General features: G+C 42.6%; 1 protein-coding gene across 2 annotated transcripts in view; it reads left to right on the top strand.

Moving 5' to 3' along the window:
* LOC115159600 (tight junction protein ZO-2-like) overlaps window positions 1-22,240 on the top strand; it is a 40,223-nt gene that overhangs the window by 4,454 nt on the left and 13,529 nt on the right. The window contains exons 2-9 of one of the 2 annotated variants that reach the window (XM_029709474.1): window positions 7,687-7,825; window positions 15,089-15,142; window positions 19,504-19,628; window positions 19,749-19,851; window positions 20,019-20,760; window positions 20,898-21,001; window positions 21,177-21,330; window positions 22,002-22,113. In XM_029709474.1, the coding sequence (XP_029565334.1) occupies window positions 15,098-15,142; window positions 19,504-19,628; window positions 19,749-19,851; window positions 20,019-20,760; window positions 20,898-21,001; window positions 21,177-21,330; window positions 22,002-22,113 (1,385 nt within the window). In that variant the 5' untranslated portion in view covers window positions 7,687-7,825; window positions 15,089-15,097. Of the gene's footprint in view, window positions 1-7,686; window positions 7,826-9,862; window positions 11,776-15,088; window positions 15,143-19,503; window positions 19,629-19,748; window positions 19,852-20,018; window positions 20,761-20,897; window positions 21,002-21,176; window positions 21,331-22,001; window positions 22,114-22,240 lie in introns of those variants that run through there. The other variant, XM_029709473.1, reaches the window with a different exon arrangement.

The raw sequence follows: 22,240 nt of genomic DNA, 5'->3' as shown, positions 1-22,240 counted from the left end.
TGTATTGTGTCATTTAGGAGTCACTTTAATTGTAAATAAGAATATATGTTTCTAAACACTTCAATATTGATGTGGATACTACCATGATTACGGTAATATCTTGAATGAATCATGAATAATGATGAGTGGGAAAGTTCCAAGACATGCTAACCTTACCTTTTATTGGTAATGGTTAGAGGTTAGCATGTATTTGGGTTATGATCTTTGACTTTCTCATTCATCATTATTCACGAGTTAAGGATTATCCACAATCATGGTAGCATCCACATGAATGTAAAAATGTTTAGAAACCTTCTGTTGTTATTTACAATAAAAGTGACTCCAAAATTACACAATACACTATTTACCTTAAATATCTATTGGGCACAAAGTAATCAGAAACGCAACCAAAACAAACTGCAAATACATTCAACTTTGTAGTCAAAAGCTTGATGTAGTCATTACGTGCTAGGAGTATGGGACCAAACCAACTTTTAATTATTTTATTTCTAAGAATCTTTGGGGGTGTCTAATGTTGACTACCTTTTTGTGGGGGAAAAAATGTAATGTCTTTATTGAACACACCGTGTAAACCTTCACAGTGCAGGTTGGGAAAAGTATGTGAACCCTTGGATTTGATAACTGGTTGACCCTCCTTTGGCAGCAATAACCTCAACCAAACGTTTTCTGTAGTTGCAGATCAGACCTGCACAATGGTCAGGAGGAATTTTGGACCATTCCTCTTTACAAAACTGTTTCAGTTCCACAATATTCTTGGGATATCTGGTATTAACTGCTCTCTTGAGGTCATGCCACAGCATCTCAAATCAGGATGAGGTCAGGACTCTGACTGGGCCACTCCAGAAGGTGTATTTTCTTCTGTTGAAGCCATTTTGTTGTTGTTTTACTTCTGTGTTTTGGGTTGTTGTCCTGTTGCGTCACTTAACTTCTGTTGCACTTCAATTGGCGGACAAATAGCCTTACATTCTCCTGAAAAATGTCTTGATAAGCTTTGGAATTCATTTTTCCGTTGATGATAGCAAGCTCTCCAGGCTTGCAAAGCAGCCCCAAACCATGATGCTCCCTCCACCATAGTTTACAGTTGGGATGAGGTTTTGATGTTGTTGTGCTGTGCCTTTTTTTTCTCCACACATAGTGTTGTTGTGTGTTGCTTCCAAACAACTTTAGTTTCATCTGTCCACAGAATATTTTGCCAGTAGCGCTGTGGAACATCCAGGTGTTCTTTTGCAAACTTCAGACGTGCAGCAATGTTGTTTTTTTTGGACAGCAGGGGCTTCTTCCATGGTGTCCTCCCATGAACACCATTCTTGTTTAGTGTTTTATGTGTTGTAGACTCGTCAACAGAGATGTTAGCATGTTCCAGAGATTTCTGTAAGTCTTTAGCTGACACTCTAGGATTCTTCTTAACCTCATTGAGCATTCTGCGCTGTTCCACTCCTAGGGAGAGTAGCAACAGTGCTGAACTTTCTACATCTTACCACGGACTGACTTTTTTTAGAGATACTTTTGTAACCCTTTCCAACTTTATGCAAGGCAACAATTTTTAATCTTAGGTCTTCTGAGATCTCTCTTGTTTGAGGTATGGTTCACATCAGCAATGCTTCTTGTGAATAGCAAACTCAAATTGTTTTTTTTTTATTGGGCAAGGCAGCTCTAACCAACATCTCCAATCTCATCTCATTGATTGGACTCCAGGTTAGCTGACTCCTGACTCCAATTAGCTTTTGGAGAAGTCATTAGCCTAGGGGTTCACATACTTTTTCCAACCTACACTGTGAATGTTTAAATGATGTGCTCAATATAGACAAGAAAAATACAATGTGTTATTAGTTTAAGCACACTGTGGTTGTCTATTGTTGTGACTTAGATGAAGACCAGATCAAATTTGGTCACATTCATGCAGAAATCCAGGTAATTCCAACGGGTTCATGTACTTTTTCTTTGCACGTTGTATATAAGTAGGTACACAGTACCAGTCAAAAGTTTGGATACACCTACTTGAGAGAACGCAAAGGGTGGCTAATTTGAAGAATCTCAAATATAAAATATATTTTGATTTCTTTAACACTTTTTTTTTTGGTTACTACATGATACCATATGTGTTATTTCATAGTTTTGATGTCTTCACTATTCTTTTACAATGTATAAAATAGTCAAATAAAAACCCTTGAATGAGTAGGTGTGTCCAAACTTTTGACTGGTCATGTATAGAAGACAGAAGTTTTAAGGGGGGAATGTCCACCAAAGCTGTTTCCAGAGAATTGAATGTTCATTTATCTAACATACTTTTTGGGAATTTGGCAGAGCGTCCAAGACAACGTGCAACCACTCCAGCCCAGGACCTCCACATCTGGCTTTTTCACCTGCGGGATCATCTGAGACCAGCCACCCGGATAGCTGATGAAACTGTGGGTTTGCACAACCGAAGAATTTCTGCACAAACTGTCAAACTGTCTTGGGAAGCTCACCTGCGTGCTCGTCGTCCTCACCAGGCTCTTGACCTGACTGCAGTTTTGGCGTCGGAACTGACTTCAGTAGGCAAATGCTCCCCTTCGATGGTCACTGGCACGCTGGAGAAGTGTGCTCTTCACGGATGAAACCAGGAAGATGGCAGACAGCGTGTATGGTGTCGTCTGGGTGATGTCAACGTTGTGAACAAGAGTGCCCCATTGTGGAGGTGGGGTTATGGTATGGGCAGGCATAAGCTATGGACAAAGAAAACAATTGCATTTCATAAATGGCAATTTGAATGCACAGAGATACAATGACGAGATCCTGAGGCACATTCATCTGCCGCCATCACCTCATGTTTCAGCATGATAATGCACGGCCCCATGTCACAAGGTTCTGTACACAATTCCTGGAAGCAGAAAATGTCCCAGTTCTTCCATGGCCTGCATACTCACTAGACATGTCACCCATAGAGCATGTTTGGAATGCTCTGGAACAACGTGTATGCCAGCATATTTCTGCCAATATCCAGCAACTTTGCACAGACATTGAAGAGTGAGACCACAATCAACAGCCTGATCAACTCTATGCGAAGGAGCTGCATTAGGCAAATGGTGGTCACACCAGATACTGACTGGTTTTCTGATCCATGCCCCTACTTTTTTTAAGGTACAGTATCTCTGACCAACAGGTGCATATCTGTATTCCCAGTCATGTGAAATCCAGAGATTAGGGCTTGATGAATTTATTTCAATTGACTGATTTCCTTCTATGAACCATACGTCAGTAAAATCTTTGACATTGTTGCGTGCTGGGTCTTATATTTTTGTTCAGTGTATTTCCACACTGAGGTTGGAATAATATTGTGAAATTTATGATGATGCCCTTTTAATGGAAGAGATGTTTTAAAAGACCGCCTGACGATTGAGACTGTTTTGGTGGGATTTAATTTTGGCCTGCCTGCTAAATTTGTTAATAGACCAATAAGAAAGATGCAGTATTTCCAAACCTGCCAATAACAGCTAGTGTTCAGTTTTCCCCTCCCCACTCAGACCATTCCCAAACAGTCCTACCGAACAGTCAGTTATTGCTTGAGAAATTGCTCTTTGCTAAGAAGCTATTTTTGAACATTTTTTTATTTAAAACAATCACATTAAGGCACTTAATTGTTACCCAGAAACGATTTGATATTTTTTAGTTTTTTTTAACTAAAAGAATAACCACACCCGCGTTGGAAGGGGGTCCTAGAAAATCTGCGTTGCGGAAAAAGAGGACGGAATCATGGAATCCAGATATTTAAACGGAATTCAACAGTATTCAAAAATGTATTGAGCTTAGTAGGAAATCAAATAAATGTATTGAACTTATTTGTGAGTGACATGGCTCTCCGTCTGGCATACTGTGTGCATTCCATAGGGACAATGCATAATCAAGTGAAAGCCGAGCGAGAAAAATACAACAATAATTCTACAAGTGGTAATTGGTGAGAGACAGGGTCGCAATAAAACAATCAAAACATGACATAAAACAACTTGCAAACAGACTGGCTACCGATTTAGAAACCACCACCAGTAGTGGAAAAAGTACCCAATTGTCATACTTGAGTAAAAGTATAGATATGTTAATAGAAAATGACTCAAGTGAAAGTCAGCCAGTAAAATACTACTTGAGTAAAATTATTTGGATAACTTTTTTTTGTTTACTTATGATACCTAAGTATATTTAATTGCTAAAATATACTTAAAATTCCTTTTCTGGTTTTGAAAATGTACGGATAGCCAGGCGACACTCCAACACTAGGAGATTATTTACAAACTAAGCATTTGTGTTTAGTGAGTCTGTCAGATCAGAGGCAGTAGGGATGACCAGTGATGTTCTCTTGATAAGAGTGGGAATTTGACTTTTCCTGTCCTGCTAAGCATTCAAAATGTAACGAGTACTTTTGGGTGTCATGGAAAATGAATGGAGTAGAAAGTACAATATTTTCTTTAGGAATGTAGTGAAGTAAAAGTAGTCAAATATAAATAGTAAAGTACAGATAACCAAGCATCTTTTATCCTTTTCGCTTATCTGAGCATGTGGCACTCACGCTTGTGGTAGGCATTCGGATGTGGGTATTTTATTATGTTCCCCATTAGCTTCTTCCAAGGCAGCCGCTACTCTTCCTGGGGTCCAAACAGGTAGGCCTACCTGTCCTCCTGATCCAAGTGATCTTTTTTATATTGAGGGTGGTTTGGGTACTTTGCTGGCTTCTGACGTTCATTCATCTCATTGTTATTTTTTGGAACATGCAGAATAGGCGCTGTGACTAAAACGTTAACTAGTATAAATAAATGTAGCAACCCAAACACTCATCACCACAAGAGACTTTGCATCACAATGCTCTGGTCAAATTGCATCACTTTGCAGCTTAGGAGATGAGCTGTTTTGATTTGAGGGAAATGTTATTTGATGTAAAACATATTCTCATTCCCCCTGTTGTGGTGTCACTGCTTTTCAGATGTCCATAAAGGCTTATCTTAAACCAGTTTAATGCTGAATTCAGTGATTACATCATGTAGAAGACATATTGTGATATTTGGGACAGCATGGTGGAGGGGTGAGTGTGTGTGTAGTAATGTGCCATGACACGGGTCCAGCTGGTGAGATTTACAGTAAAAGACTGAACGAGGCCACAGGATTAATGCTTTTGTTCTGCTGACATCCATGCTCAGCAAGAGAGAAGTGAGACACTTGTGCGCATGTGCCACTGACTACATGGATTAATACTAGAAATGTATTTGAGATTACTATAACGTTTTTGATTCTATGGGACCATGCCTTGTTTATTAAGATGTTCTGCGAGGTAGTGAGGGTTTTAGATTAGAATCCTAGTCATCAGTCAGCACAGTGGAAGCATCCTACATGCTCTTTGTCCCGTATGCCCTTTAGGCAGTGCCTGCTGCCTGGATAATGCACAATGCATAGCCCTTAAAGTTATTCCATTCTGTAGTGTTTTTGTTACCTAACTGGGTATAAATAGTCTGTTACTTATGGGCTTGCTGCTGGTTTGGGGCCCTTAGAGTGCCAAGGGATTTCTGTGCCCTGCTCTTTCGCAGTGAAATCTCCTGCTCTCATGGTCCAGCCATATAGAGAGCAGTAATCCAGACATGCAAACTGCTGGGATATAATTCCTATCCAGAGGTTTGTATTGGCTGGCAGCTCTCCAGCTGCATTTATTTCTTTATTTCCCCCCTCACGGGACATGGCTGCATGCTGTCAGTGGGTGACAGGGAATGTGAATGTTGAAGTGAATAAAGAAGTGAATGGTCTGCTAGATGGAGAATATTTTTGGGGATGGGAGAGGGTATGGTGTGATGATGGAAAGTTGAGTGTGTGAGATGATGATGGGGGGGCTCTGTGTTTTAATGGGGACTAAACCTACATAGGGATTTTGGGAAAATGGGGCGGTGTACATACATGATCTGTCAGGGCTTCGTACCACAATTATCCCGGCGGCAGCAGCAGTGTTTTCATTAGTGTAATGTTTAGAGATCTCCAGAGTTATGTAACAGTGACGCGCTGTCATCCCCTCTGGGCCTGCCCACCGCCAGTAGCATGACTGTTGTCCATTTCGTTTCTCTGGGGGGAAAAACCATCTGTCAGAGCCGACGGTAGGGGACACAGGGCTCGTGATTGCGAACCTAGTAGCAAGTGGGCAGGGCTCAGTGGGTTCAGTGTAGTGTGTATGATGGCAGTGAGCACAGTGGTGGCAGAGAGGGTTAGAAGTCAGGGCTTCCTTTCAGAATATTGCGGAGGGAAGTGAGATGTTAGTGGAGCCGTTGTGAGTAGCATGGGGTGTATGTAATGCAGTTATAAGTGGAGAAACAGCCGAGGGCTCAAATATGAAGTTTAAGAAGTTCATTACCATCATGCAGGCGGCCATGGGGATTGTCCCCCTCAACAAACGAGAGCTCCTACCACCTGGGAGGAAACTATGGAGACCCCCAGGGTGAGTTAAGCAGAGGTGTGCATATGAGCTTGTATGCATAAAATGAATGTTTGTCTACTGTCTGTATGTAGCTTTTGGTGTATTCAAGTACAAGCATCTACTATACCTCTTCAATATTTGAATGTTTTGCACAAGTATTCAAAATGTTGCCAATATCGCTGGGTGAATCACAACCATGATTTGGAATATGTTTCTGCTTTGCTCACCAGATGGTACTAGCCTACATGCTACAGCATGAGCATGTCTGTTGCCATTAGTTACTGCTCAGGTCATAGATGCTGCATTTTGATTGTGACTCTGCTATTGGAGCACAGCAGATTAATGAATGTAGCAGAGATCCTTTCTGTGAGTAGCATGGCTCTCCTTAGCTGGACCAATCCAGCATAGTCACTCACTGGATCCATTATCAGATCCACTGTGGAACCATTCTTTAGTCCATGGCTGCTACTGTATTTATTGTTGCAAATAAAATTTGCAGTGTATTGCCACTCAAGCGGTTACTAAGTTGTCAAGGAAGGTTTTTTGTTTGTGTGTGTATATTTATGTGACCCCCCTCACTCACTGTGAGGTTGACGTTGTGGATCAATTATTCAGTATACACAACATTGCTCTTAGTAATTCTCCCAAGGTACATGAATTCCATTTTGGACATGAATGTGATCTAAGTTTGGAGATGTCCTAATTGTGTGGGACTCATGCTGACAGAAGCTTGTCTATCGCTTCCCTGCTCAGCTATAATACGGCTAGGGTAGGGGATTGGGGAGTTCATTGGAAAGGAAAAGTCCAACAACACAAGCTGAGCATTTGGTCAAAGATCACGGCAAGGTCAATCACTTTATTTATTACTATTCTGACATGAGGTCAAATGGCTGCGGAGTAAATGTTTGGCTCAAGCGCAAACAGATTACAGCTGCATTGAGGCCTTATGTTTGTGTGTGCGCATGCCTGTGTATCAGACTGTGCCTTTACATGTGTGAGTGTTTGTATGGTTGTGACCAGGGCAAGGCTTTGTTTTGTTACGGATTGGTGTTTGAACCAATACCTTTCACTCTTTTAATGTTTCACTTCAATGGCCCGTCAGCGTTTTAATTCTCTAATGTGGAATGAAATTCATTTCATACAGTTTCTACTCTTTTCAGCTGAGATTTTACATAGGTTACCAATAACAATTCTTTATACAAAGTTGAACTCTATCCCTAATGTTGAGTAATGGTCATCTAAAGCCCTGCTGTCTCTCCCAACAGGGACACACCCAGTGCTGACCAGTCCAACACTGACCTGTTCAGGTCCAGCTGCTCCTGGGATAGGTTCTACTGGACCAAGGAAGCCCAGTACCTGTGTCTCCGTCGACTCTCTGCACCCAGCTACTCTGCTATTCTGAGGGTACCTCATCCTTTCTGCTTACTTTGTACATGTGTTCTTTACCCATCCTATTCTGCCCTAACACTGTGAGCATGTGTGGTTGAACGTATGATTTATATGGTGCTGTGTGATTTAGTCTTTAGGCAAAACCATTCTGGATTTCCTGTTTATGTTTTAAGTCAGTTGGAAAAGCTCTGATGGTTATCTATTGCCTTAGGTCTTCCTTCAGGTATTCATGTTCCCCATTCACCAAGTGTATGTATCCAAGGCCTTTGTCCCATTGCCCTATTTGGAAGTTGCTGGTTCTCTCCCCTCCCCCAATGCAAATTTAACCAGGAAGACAGGACTCATCCATAGAAGCGGTTCAAAGAGAACTCAGAGTGAGAGATTCAGGCCAACCATCACAACACGTATTGTTGTGCTACACTGAACAAAAATATAAACGTAACATGTAAAGTGTTGGTCCCATGTTTCATGAGCTGAAATATATGTCCCAGAGATTTTCCATACACACAAAAAGCTTATTTCTCTCAAATTTTGTGCGCAAATTTGTTTACATCCCTATTAGTGAGCATTTCTCCTTTGCCAAGATAATCCATCCACCTGATAGGTGTGACATATCAAGAAGCTGATTAAACAACTGGGGAGCCAGGCCCAGCCAATCGGAATGAGTTTTTCACCACAAAAGGGCATTATTATAGACAGAAATACTCCTCAGCATCCCTCCCACCTCTCATCAGACAAAAGCCGGATGTGGAGGTTCTGGGCTGGCGTGGTTACACGTGGTCTGTGATTGTTAAGCCGGTTGGATGTACTGCAAAATTCTCTAAAATAGAAGTTGGAGGCAGCTTATGGTAGAGAAATTAACAAAATTCTCTGGCAACAGCTTTGGTGGACTTTCCTGCAGTCAACATGCCAATTGCTAGCTCCCTCAACTTGAGACATCTGTGGCATTGTGGTGTGTGACAAACTGCACATTTTGTAGCGGCCTTTTATTGTCCCCAGCACACACAAGGTGCACCTGTGTAATGATCATGCTGTTTAATCAGCTTCTTGATATGCCACACCTGTCAGGTGGATGGATTATCTTGGCAAAGGAGAAAAGCTTACGTCTTGGTAAAATATCCCTTACACAGCCTGGAGGTGTGTTGGCTCATTGTCCTGTTGAAAAACAAATGATAGACCCACTAAGCCCAAACCAGATCGTATGGCGTATTGCTGCAGAATGCTGTGGTAGCCGTGCTGGTTAAGTGTGCCTTGAATTCTAACTAAATCACAGTGTCACCAGCAAAGCACCCCCACACCATAACACCTTCTCCATGGTTTCCCACACACGCGGAGATCATCCCTTCACCCACACTGCGTCTCACAGAGACACGGCCGTTGGAACCAAAAATCTCCAATTTGAACTCTAGACTAAAGGACAAATTTCCACTGGTCTAATGTCTATTGCGTGTGTTTCTAGCCACAAGCAAGTCTCTTCTTCTTATTGCTGTCTTTTTAGTAGTGTTTTCTTTGCAGCAATTCAACCATGAAGGCCTGACGTGTCTGAACTCTGTGATGCATTTGTTTGGCCTGAAATTTCTGAGGCTGGTAACTCTAATGAACTAATGTAAATCCTGGGTCTTCCTTTCCTGTGGCGGTCCTCATAGCGCCTGATGATTTTTGCGACTGCACTTGAAGAAATTTTCAGTTCTTAATTTTCTGGATTGACTGACCTGTAAATTGAAATGCTTTCCAGGTGACTACCTCATGAAGCTGGTTTAGAGAATGCCAAGAGTGTGCAAAGCTGTCATCAAGGCAAAGGGTGGCTACTTTGAAGAATCTCAAGTATATTTTGATTTGTTTAACACTTTTTTTGGTTACTACATGATTCCATATGTGTTATTTCATAGTTTTGATGTCTTCACTATTATCCTACAATGTAGAAAATAGGAAAAATAAAGAAATGCTGGAATGATTAGGTGTTCCAAAACGTTTGGCCGGTTGTGTGTGCGTGCCTGTGTGCGTGCGCTATGCAGAAATCGCTCCGCCATTTCCTGGTTGCTAAAATTTGAATAGTTCACCTAATTTCAGGTTGTGACAAAACAAGCAAGTATAGTGTAGAGCAGCCAAACTCAACTGGCGGTCCGAGTCCAGACCCAGAGAACAGTCAATCCAGATGGGACAACATATTGCATTTTGTTATATAAAAGTCAATACATTATTTTTTGACAGCTTTAAAAAATCTACCGGGCGCAGCGGCCTCTTAAACTCAGCAACCTCTCACTCTCTCTCTATCGAAGCAACGCTCACCTCTACTAGTGCCTACTAATCCGATCGCGTGGTTATGTGCAAATACAAGAGGCCACGTCTTACACAATCACATTAATTCAAATATCCTTTGCAGAACCTTGGGACAAGCAGGCAGAAAGAAGCAGATTTTACCCGCAGTTCAACTGTAAATATGACTGAAGGAGCTTTGTTACCAGTATCTTTGTTTAATATGGCTTGTTAAATAAAAAATCAAGTTAATCCATGTATTCAAAGACAAGTGGACGGAACAGTATTCATTCATTCTCCCTGCAACTAGCACAAAACCAATGTGTCTGTAGCTCTTGTGAAAAGTGTCAATTTTAAGTGCCATTATCACACCAGGCATAGTAAATTCGATCAGATGTGTCCCCTGAACAGAGGTGAGAAAAAACAAGATTAACTTACTCAAATCCCACACCAAAGTCCTTGTCAATTCCCTGACAGCCCAACAACGTGCAATGGAGTGTTCACTGAGGATAGCTTGGGTTTTGGGGGAAAAAAAACTTTTTCAGATACTGAGATTGTAAAAGAATGCATGTGTGAAGTTGCTGACACCTTGCTTGAAGGTGAACTAAAAGATGAGCTCATGGAAAAGATCAAACTGATCCCACTGTCAGATTCCACAGCAATGAGGAAAACTGAAATATTAGCTGAAGATATAACTTAACAACTTGAGGCCATTCAGAGTTAAATGCATGGTGCATTCTGTAGTGGGATCTGTTTGATCTTTTCCATGAGCTCATCTTTTAGTTTACCTTCAAGCAAAGGTTTTTGCATAGACAATTATGCAACCACTTTTGTTCTTCAGCATGTTTACATTCGAAATGAGTTGTAATTCAAATTCTTAGTCTAATTTAATGTACAGACCTGTTTGTTACTATGCTGTACCACAGCGCCAATAAAGGACAATATCCATCAGGACCTTTGCCACCAAGGACATTTGTCACTGGACCTTCTGAAATAGTAGTTGAGTACCCCTGGTGTAAAGCATCATTGTAGCATCTAAACCATTGTGAAATGACTTTTCCATAACAACAAATATTGTATTTTCAGCTGTTTGAAGCTTGTGTACAAAACTGAAAGTAAAAAACGAAACTTAAGCATGTGAAACATGCTCACATAGAAGAGATACCACTTCTTGACTTGCTTTCTATAATGACAGATCTATACCTCATATTTCTATGTGAATGTGGTTGCTTTAAGTAATCTGGAAGGATCCATTTTGCCCGAAAATTTACAGCATTCCAAGCAAAAATGAATGCGTGTTTTATATTTTTTTGTAAAAGTAAAATGTACATTTTGAGCATTTCGATCAGTTATTTGATTATTTTGTTGTAGCAATGGACTGCAATTCCTCTACATATTTGTCGAGATGAAAATATCGAGACCACTTAGGTTACCCCATCTTGAATTGGTACATCCTAATACTGTCGTCCCTTTCGGGGCTCTCTGACTCATTCAATTTGCTGGGTTGTTTTACTGATTATTTAAAAAACATGGGGGCATTTTTTAAAATATGATATTGGATAGGCTGCATGTTACTTTTAACAATAGTCGTTGCCTAATTTCCTTTGTTTGAATCACAAGAAAAGTGGTCTCCGGTTTGAAAGTGCATGATGCCCGTAAATGGAGGGAGACTCTTCAGTCTTAGTAGATATGAGACACATTATTTCAAAGTAAGTAAAACTAACGATTCTAAGGTCCATTTAGAAATTATTCCATATTGTTTAATCATCTTGTTGCAATGTTAATTTCGCTGACACACACTAGAGCACAAATGTTTTACAAAGTTTCAAGTCTGTCACGGGACCCTTACTGGAATGTTTCCACCTGCTGCTGCTAACGTTACATAGTATCACGAAGGAATGAGTTCACTCGTAGCAACCATCAAAAGGCTGTGCCTGTCAACTTTTGCAAGCCAAGCCACGTTGTGATATTCCGTATGAAGTGAAGATATTACTTAATATGGTGTTTGAAGTCATTGCACAATGGGCAGTCAGTTATAATTCGGTAATAATGAATTCACGATTGCGTCTGAGCAAGTGTGGCAATATTTGGGAGTCATTATCCCCCCCCAAAAAAATCCTACTAGTGGTTTTAATGGATTGCTGTTGGTAGAAGTTACCTACCCTGAGGTGATGTACAGTGTAGTTATGATCCTTTTTTAATGTTCCAGTGTATTTAATAGACAGTGCGTAGTCACTCCATGTAATGTGACTGTACTGCAAGTAGAGGGCGTACTACAACGATCTAGAGTGGATTAGACTGATGGCTAGGATGGTTACCCTTCAGATAAAACCACATTACTTCTCTGCCGTAATGGGAACTATAGATTTTCATTGCCGGAGTTCTAGCTGTCATGTGTGTAGATTAGTTTTTTTTTAAAGTATGGTTGGTTGCCTTGCTTGTGCTGTCTTTGCAGTTGTGTGTCTGTGTGTTTAGGATTGAGAGCACTGCATGCACTTAAAGGATCTGTTCTTCTAAGCCACACCCCATGAGGGTAGCTCAGTGTTATTTCAGCCATTTCAATGTAGAAATGCTCAATCTCATCAGAGAAACTGTGTTCTCGTGTAATACTCTCAGGAAGCCAAGACTCAGCCACCTGACCTGCCAGTGAACTAAATGACATCACACAGCAGAAAAAGGCAATTTGACTCACTGTGCCACTGGGCTTGCCTGTACCCTGTTCTCATCACTGTTCAGGAGAGACAGACGTACAGTAGGAGCAAGCAGACTATACGCACTTGATTCTCTCTGTGCCTCCATACTCAATACCACTGTCCTACCACTAGGATGTAGCACCACTCTCACCGCCAGCTGGTCAGGCGAATGAAGGGAAGGAATTGTTACGAGTGGTTTTAAGATGCTGTACTGTGGGAGATGGATATGTGTGTGGTAAATGTTGGTATTATAGGTGAGCTCCTGTCCTGTAAAATGTTCCCTCGCTGATCCACAAGCTGGATACTTTTTCCATAATGCTGGCTACTTCAGATATTTGAGAACGCACTGTTGCGCTGCCCAACATTCCATCTCTCTGCCTGGAGGTACACACACTACAGACCCCCAGACTCCCACGCTCTGGTCTGCTAACTGCTATCCACACAGCTTCCAATTTTCTAATCTCTTTTTTTTATTTTTATCATGGTGGATTTTGCAATATCCTCCATCACGTGTGTGGCAATATCCTGATTCCTCACACTTAATCACAAGTGATTTACAATGTAGTTCTACTACTCTGTAGAACAACTGTGTGTCAATATATGCTCATTCTATATTGAGTCATAGCAATAGTCCAGGGGTTTATTCACTAGGAACCAAACACAGAGCACTAGCCTGTACTTTCCCAATAAGAAACATTCATTTTCGCAGCAAAAGGTTTTCTGTTGCACAACGTTTTGCTACAGTTTGCTAGTGTGCACTAATGAATACACTCCTTATCTGTCCTGTCAGTCCAAACTTCTAAAAGTGGATTATGATCTGTCCCCTCTGTCAGCCAGAGTGATGCCCCCATTTCTAAAAGCCTGGGCTGGAGATGTCAGCATCACAGGGATTCGGCTCCACTTAAGTTAAAAAAAATAATAAAAAAAAGTACTTCTAAGACCTGCGCTCTCAGATTGGCTGTGTGTGCCCCCATGTGTGTTTATTTTTTTTTATTTTTTTAAGTATGTAGTTAAAGCGTTTGATTTTCTGTATGTGTGAGTATTTGGGTTAAATGCATACACACACACACACACACACACACACACACACACACACACACAATTGCATACTTATTTGTATGTGTGTGTGCGATTAGGTCAGTGCGTTATTTTGTGTGTGTATTTTAATCATCAGCATGGATGTGTGCGATTGTGTTTACACAGTCTGTGGATGGTGGGATTTGCGCTGAATGTAGGCCAGCAGAATCCAGCTTACGTCAAAGCTAGGCAGGCAGACCAAAGCAGGGTGTTGCAGTTACCACTGGTGCTGCTGTAGAAATGGAGGAGGTAGAGACGTAGCAGCCAGAGCAGCGCATCAGTGGAGGTAGAGGCGCAGAGGAGGAACCATGAAGACTGTCCTTCACCTGCACAGGAAATGGATCCACACCTACAAGGCCACACCCATCCTCAAGGGGCTTGTGAGTGACTCCAGCTTGGCTCTAGATAGTTAGACAGGTGGTCTTTGGGTGAAAAGGTAAGCAGGTAGACAGGCAGTTGGGACAAGTGTTTCATGATGTGTGTAGTAGTTTCAGTGAGTGAAGTTGGTAAAAATGTGTCAGTGGTTATTTTGGTAGAGTTTTCTGTTTTCAACTGGTGGTATGGGTTCTGTGTTGTAAGGCTGAGGGTGTGTGGAATCAGTAGTCCATGTGTGATGCTGGTTAGTAGACTGACAACTCACACTAAATTCTTCCGCTGCTCTGTCGTTCGCTACATATTTTAGTCAGAGACTGCCATCATTGAAGTTGTTTGTGCCACAGGGAGGCCTTGTACAAAAGTAATCAGTGATAGGATCATCTCTAACCAAGTATCAAAGTCAATGACACTGCCACTTTACCCACGTGTGTTCTGGCTCTGGCCCAACCCCTTGGTTTCTGGACAAATCGGACGGCCCCTAATGTGTTCACGTTCTGTGAAGGGTCGGGCAGGTACTCCAATCTAGACTCATTATGCAGAAGGAACTCTTCCGTGGGCGTGGCGTAGCGTTTGGCGGGAGCAAGGAGTCTGGTTAGCCAGGCAAAGTGATTAGTTGGTGTGTACTGTACTTGGTGTGTACTGCACTATGTGCTCAGAGAGCATGTGTTGCACAAACAAACTCTTATGTTTCCCAGGTATAGTACTGTTAACTTTTGTGTTGTTGGCTATATGAGATTTGGAGTAAGATGTTTTGATGTATTCTATTGGCATGGTCATTAAAGATTAATCTGACTCTGTATGTCTTGTTGAAATGAGAAACAAATGGTTAATATATCCTGTTCTAACCCTCATTGTGGAATGTGCCCTTCTCCTATAGAGCCCAGTCATGGAGGAAACCATGTGGGAGCAGTATACTGTGACACTGCAGAGGGTGAGTCTAGCTTTGCAATACACACACCACACTGGATTACTACACAATACAGTATATTGCTTGCCGTTACTGCAATCATAACATCATTTAGTCTAACGATATTACATTTCAGTGCATAACATTACCCTTCTTGTAGGGTTATAACCAAACCAGATATGAATTATAATTGCCATCTACAGCTACACCACCAGATTACAATGCAATATACTGTGGATCCTTTTAAGCTCTGTTTCTTTCAGAACATGTGCTATACTATCAACCCCAGTGGTACGTACAGTGCCGTCGAGGGTACGTCACATACATTTTTTTTTTTTTTAAATCTTCACATTTTCAAACAGTCCATTTATATTTTCCAACGGGGCTGTACATTTGGGTGAGGGTTTTTTTTCTCGCCTGAGTAGCCTTGTTACACTGCCAAAATTAAACCATCTAGTGTTCAGCAAAATCACAACACAATGTCAAATACAGGTAGCCTAGTCAAATAATTAACATCCAATCATATTAACTGTTAAATGCCTCCCACACCTCTCGAGTCGCGTGCGCAAGCGTTGCAAAATAAATGTAAACATGCGTGTTTTTCAATTATTGCACCTACACTGCTTGCGCGCCAACAAGCGTCTGCGTTGCCAAGCGCTAATATAGAAGTCTGTTCTATTTGTGACCCTGAACGCGGTGCAAGTCCTGCCTCTCCCATCTCCTCCATTGGTTTATAGAAGCAGATACCATCTCCTCGTTGGTTATACCCACGTGGGTGATTGAAAGATGAACTGAGTTCGGTCGGTCGTCGTGATAACTATGAAAGTTCAATGCCAATCGCCATAAAGGTCCAAAGAAGAAAAAGCCTGGAAGGAGGAGAGAACTAGAAACGATTCGGTTGACCGTTTTATGTGTGGATTAATTGTCGGAGTAGAGGACCTTGTGCATTTCAGGTAAAATAACAACTCAATGTTTCTATCCCAGGACAAATTAGCTAGCTAGCTAAATAGGATAAATTAGCTAGCAACTGCAAGCCAGCTAGCTAAATTGCCATAAATATTTAATACTTTTTGACCTGTCCTCAAATTAATATAATTGGTTCAGAGTTTGTTTTGAACGCATTTGGTGTGGGGGGACAAAATCAATTGGCGCACGTGCAGCCGGTTTAGGTACGGTGTTACTCTCTCGCGAATATTCCACAAACAGTCCGTATGTAGCCAAACGTAGCTGCTGCTCATTCCGTTTGTTCGAAAATGAACGAAGGGTTAAAAAAAAGTAAAGCCCGCGTCCATAGAGACACATACCAGCTCTACTGGTAGTGCTGTTACTACCAGCAGTACTATACCTGCATCTGTCGACGACACAAGTTGTTCTGCTTCCACGAGCACATCCAATGCTAGCATCAGTAATTCTACATTTTTTGTTAGCCCAGCTAGCATGGACACTGACAGTTGTGAATCTGATGCAGCTGAAGAGCTACTGCCCCCTTACCTGAGGAAAGCACCGAACAACAGACATTGGACCATCAAAGAGGCGCAAATATGATGAGAACTACATTGATTTGGGCTCTTCTTATATTGGGAGTAGTGCCTTTCCTCAGCCACAGTGTGTTATATGTGCAAAAGTCTCACAACTCGATGAAACCTTCACTCTTGCACAGACATTTTAGAAACATAACATGCCAATTTGAAAAATAAGCCGCAGGAGTTTTTTGAGCAAGAATTAAGTATTTCGAGTAGTAAGACCTATAAAAGCAACATATACCATTAATAAGAAAGGGCTAAAAGCGTCTTATATGGTGAGCTACCGAGTGGCTAGGACAGGCAGGCCCCATACATTGTGCAGGACTTAATTCTTCCTGCTGCCGCAGATATAGCTGGTACAATGCTGGGGGAAAAGGCCAAAAAAACTATACAGACAATTGCTTCATCAAACAACCGTTTCACGACGCATCAGTGACATGGCAGGAGATGTTTTGAAACAATTACTGCTTTGCATACAAGCCAGTGAATTCTATGCATTTACAGCTGGATGAGTCAACACGTGACACAGCTCCTGGTATATGTCTGTTACATTTATGGGGGTTTAACTAAGAGACACATCCTCTTCTGCAAACCACTGAAAACCAGGACAGCATGAGAGGATATTTTTAAAGTACTGGACAGCTTTGTGACATCAAATGGACTTTTAGTGGTCAAGATGATATCGTGTCTCGTGTGGCTCAGTTGGTAGAGCATGGTGTTTGCAACGCCAGGGTTGTGGGTTCGATTCCCACAGGGGACCAGTACGGAGAATTTTTTTTATGAAATCTATGCATTCACTACTGTAAGTTGCTCTGGATAAGAGCGTCTGCTAAATGACTAAAATCTAATGTAAAAAATGTAAATGTATCTGTACTGATGGCACAAAAGCCATGCCCGGGAGACATAGTGGAGTGGTAACGGGCGTGCAAGCAGTTGCTCCTGACGCCACTTGAGTACACTGCAGCATCCACCGAGAGGCTCTTGCTGCCAAGGGAATGCCTGACGGCTTGAAAGACGTTTTGGACAATCCAGTGAAAATGGTTAACTTTGTTAAAGCAAGGCCCCTGAACACTCGTGTATTTTCTGCACTATGCAAAATATGTAACGCTTTTACAACATACAGAAGTGCGCTGGTTATCAAGGGGCAAAGTATTGACACATTTTTTTAATTGAGAGATGAGCTTAAAGTTATTTACTGATCATAATCTTCACTTGCTTGACCGCTTGCATGATGAGTTTCTCACACGACTGGCCTATCTGGGTGATGTTTATTCTCGCCTGAATGATCTGAATCTAGGATTACAGGGACTCTCCGCAACTATATTCAATGTGCGGGACAAAATTGAGGCTGTGATTAAGAAGTTGGAGTTGTTCTCTGTCTGCATTAACAAGGACAACACACAGGACTTTCCATCATTGTATGACTTTTTTTGTGTGCAAATGAACTCAAGCTTGCGGACAATGTCAAATGTGATATAGCAAAGCACCTGAGTGAGTTGGGTGCTTAAATACACAGGTACTTTCCTGAAACGGATGACCCAAACAACTGGATTCATTATCCCTTTCATGCCCTGCTTCCAGTCCACTTACCGATATCTGAACAAGAGCCTCATTGAAATTGCAACAAGCGGTTCTGTGAAAATGTAATTTAATCAGAAGCCACTGCCAGATTTCTGGATTAGGCTGCTCTCAGAGTATCCTGCCTTGGCAAAAAAATGTGCTGTTAAGACACTGATGCCCTTTGCAACCACGTACCTATGTGAGAGTGGATTCTCGAAATACAGGCACAGACTGTGTGGAAAATGATTTAAGACTGAGACTCTCTCCAATACAACCCAACATTGCAGAGTTATGTGCATCCTTTCAAGCACATCCTTCTCATAAACCTGTGGTGAGTTATTCACAATTTTAATGAACAAATAAGGTTTTATATGTAAGATTTGTACCCTTGTCCTATAAGAGTTCTTTGTCACTCACAACCTGGCTTGTGGGAAAACTCACACTCATTCTTATGTTTAATAAATGTATCGTGTAGTGTGTGTGGCAGGCTTACAATGATGGCAAAAAACATTTGAGAGTACGCTGCCCCTGGTGCTAGAGGGGGTACGCAGCTGGAGGTTGAATGTTTGAAGGGGTACGGGACTATAAGAAGTTTGGGAACCACTGATCTAGAACATGTTCATCCATCTACAGCACACATTCCATGCATGCAGCACATCTGCCCAGCACTGTTAATCATGTGGAGCTCACACTCATTGTCTCATAGCCTCACTCTATCCTCTGGCTATGAAGCTGCTTTTAACAAATAGATTTTGTTGACCACCACATCACTGACCCTTCCAAGGCCAGCTGTCATATGCGCTCTCTAGACTCTCTCTTTCTTCATCCGTCCTTCTACATCTCCTTAGTCCCAGTTTCTCTCACGCTCCTCTTTCCAATTTACCCTTCCTCTTGTCCTCTTTCTTTAGCTTACCATATCACTCGCTCTCTAACAATCCATTGCCTCCATTGTCCCTGTCTCTCTCTCTCTATCTGGTATTGAAAGACATTGGAGTGGAGCAATTCGATTAAAAAAAATAATTGTACAGATGGGAGAGTGAGTGGGGTGGGGTGGAGTCTTAGAGGACCATCAAATCTTTGCTCCAATCTCATCTGGGCAGCGCAGGGGCAGGTACACCACTCATACAAGGACAGGGACAGAAGGGTACACACACACAAAGTAAACTTAGACGTACTTAAAATAATTAGATATATTCACTCACACTAACCTGAACCGACTAGGAAACAGGCGCTTGCATGAACAAAAATCTAATCAAAACACCCATACAAACACATCTCTAATACATGTCCTCTCCACTGCAGGACCCCAAGATGGGTTTTGGTATTGCAGTGTCCGGGGGGCGGGACAACCCCAACGAGGAAAACGGGGAGATGTCCATAGTAGTGTCTGACGTGCTTCAGGGAGGGCCCGCCGATGGCCTGCTATTGTACGTACCTCCTGTCAATCAATCATAATGATGCATCGTGTTCAGTCATTTTGAATCTACAGTTTGAATATCTCACAGTGGATTTTTTTTTCTCCCTCATATGTTAATTGTGTTTTGTAGTGAGAATGACCGGGTGGTGCAGGTGAACGCTACTCCCATGGATGGTGTGCCACACTCCTTCGCTGTACAGACCCTCAGAAAGTGTGGAAAAGTAGCCAAAATTGTGAGTATAATATTTAACATCTGTTTTATTATGGTGGCAAAAGATGAAGATGCTTGCGATTTTACATTTAGGACTCGAGTATAGGAGCTTGGGATCTGAGGGTTGGATAAGTGTCAATGATTCCTGACTGTTCAGTCAGTGCATTATGTGGTCTTTGGTTTTGACAGACGGTCAAGAGGCCCAGGAAGGTTCCGGTCAACCTGCTGAAACACGGCCCTTCCCCTGACGACCGTGTCTTCAGCAACAATGATTATGACCAGGACCGCCACAGTGTGTACAGTGGACGCAGCGGTCATCAAGATCGCGACCACAGCCAGGAGAGGGGAGGTTACACAGACGCTGGCTACCAGGGACAGGGCTTTGACCGGGATTACGGTCGAGATGACCGGGGAAGGAGTATGGAGAGGGACCTTGATCCAGAGAGGCAGTACAGACGAGACGGCAGCAAAGGTCGGACTCTGGACCGCGAACGTAGCCCTGACCGCCGCTACAAAAGTGACCGCACTCTTGACCGTGACCACAGCCCCAATCTGCGTTACCGTAGTGATCTTACTCTCGACCGCGAGCCCAGCCCAGACCGCCGCTACCGCAGTGAGCGGGCCCTTGACCGCGACCCCAGCCCTGACAGGCGTTTCCGTAGCGAACGCACTCTGGACTGCACTAACAGCCCTGACTTGCGATACAGAGCTAGTCACGGTCGTGACCGCAGCTTTGAGCGGAACCACAAACATGTTCCTAGTGACCGCGACCAGAGGAAGGAGCAGATGAAGAGGAGTGGGAGCAGGGAACGTCTGGATCGTTCACCCTCCCCCGCCTCCATGCCAATCCCCATGTCCCGCCCTCCTCGGGAGCCGGAGCCCCTGGAGAAACCCGTTAGTGTGCTGCTACTGAAGAACAGGCCCAACGAAGGTCAGAATAGGTCTATATGAAACATTACATTATATTGATCTCTTGCTCCTCCATTTCTGTTGACTCTACCTACCCTCTCCTCCAAGACTGCCTGTGTTTAAATGTTTACTTCGTTTTTATGTTGACTTGTGTTGTAGAGTATGGTCTGCATCTGGGTAGTCAGCTGTTCATTAAGGAGATGACCAGCACAGGTCTGGCCTGCAGGGATGGCAACCTCCAGGAGGGAGACATCATACTGAAGGTAGGAAGGACCTCACACACAGACACACCATTGTTTCATCTCGGCCCTGGGGGAAGTATTGTTTCAGTGCTGCCTCTTCAAAAATGATGTGTAAAGTTGGCTAAAGGCATGACAGCACTATCTTAGACAGGTGGCTACAGATGTGAATGTGCTTTGACATCTCACCCTGTGTCAGATCAATGGTACGGTGACAGAGAACCTGTCTCTGAGTGATGCAGGGAAGCTGATCGAGAAGTCTCGTGGGAAGCTGCAGCTGGTGGTGCAGAGAGACAGAAGACAGGTCCTCATCAGGATTCCTCCCCTGGCAGACAGTGACTCTGAGCTTGATGGTGAGAGACCCTCCACTCTGTCTCTGTGGCAGCAGCTCCTTTCCACTTTTTATGTGGACAGATTTGGAACTGTCCCAGTGCTTTTTTTCTTTCATTGACCTTCTGTATAATCTGCTGATTTGAACATGTACGTTTTCTGCTGTCTATTGTTCTGTCCCTGTCTGATTTTATTGAAATGTCTGTTTAGTTTTTGTTTGATTCTCACAAAAAGCACTTTCCACCTTTTGGGATAATCCTTTATTTATTTTTAACTTTACTCACCATCCACACGATCATTGGTAAAGAGATGTCACATGCCCCAGAGACTTTTCACCCAGAATGTTCCATTCAGGGATGTGGTGTGTGAGTGCTTGCCAGGGGAATATAATACCCCTCATAATCCACCTAATGAATATGACAGAATTGTATTATCTTATGGTCTGACATGTAGCATATGTGCTGTCTAAGATTGGAGCTGCAGCTAGGTTATTGAGTACAGGAGTGCATCTCTTTGTGTCAGCCACTGCCACAGTGTAACTTTGTGAGATTTGCTGTGTCTGTTTCACCCTACTTAGAATATGTTTCTTGGGTAAAAAGTTGAGTTGGTGTTTCAGTGAGGCTGTATGTATGAAACATGACCTGGGTGATCTGTCTGAAGATGAACTAGATGTTGGTGATATTTTGTGTTCCAGATATCTCGGAGATCGAGTCGTACCGCTCCTACTCGCCACAGGATGACCGACGGGCCCCCACCTCAGACCTGTCTTCCCATTCCTCCAATGAGAGGCTCCGAGACAAACCCAGGTAAACCGTCACCCTCTGGTCCCACCTGCACTATGGATCACTCTTATGTAACAAGTTCAGATATTTACAGAATGAGTGTTTTTACTCCATCACTATGAGAAAAGTCTACTTTGACTGTAGCTGTGCT

The sequence above is a fragment of the Salmo trutta genome, chromosome 23 (genome assembly GCF_901001165.1).
Source record: "Salmo trutta chromosome 23, fSalTru1.1, whole genome shotgun sequence".
Lineage (NCBI taxonomy): Eukaryota > Metazoa > Chordata > Actinopteri > Salmoniformes > Salmonidae > Salmo > Salmo trutta.
Note: the sequence above shows the minus strand (reverse complement) of the source record. Positions and strands in the feature narration are given on the sequence as shown.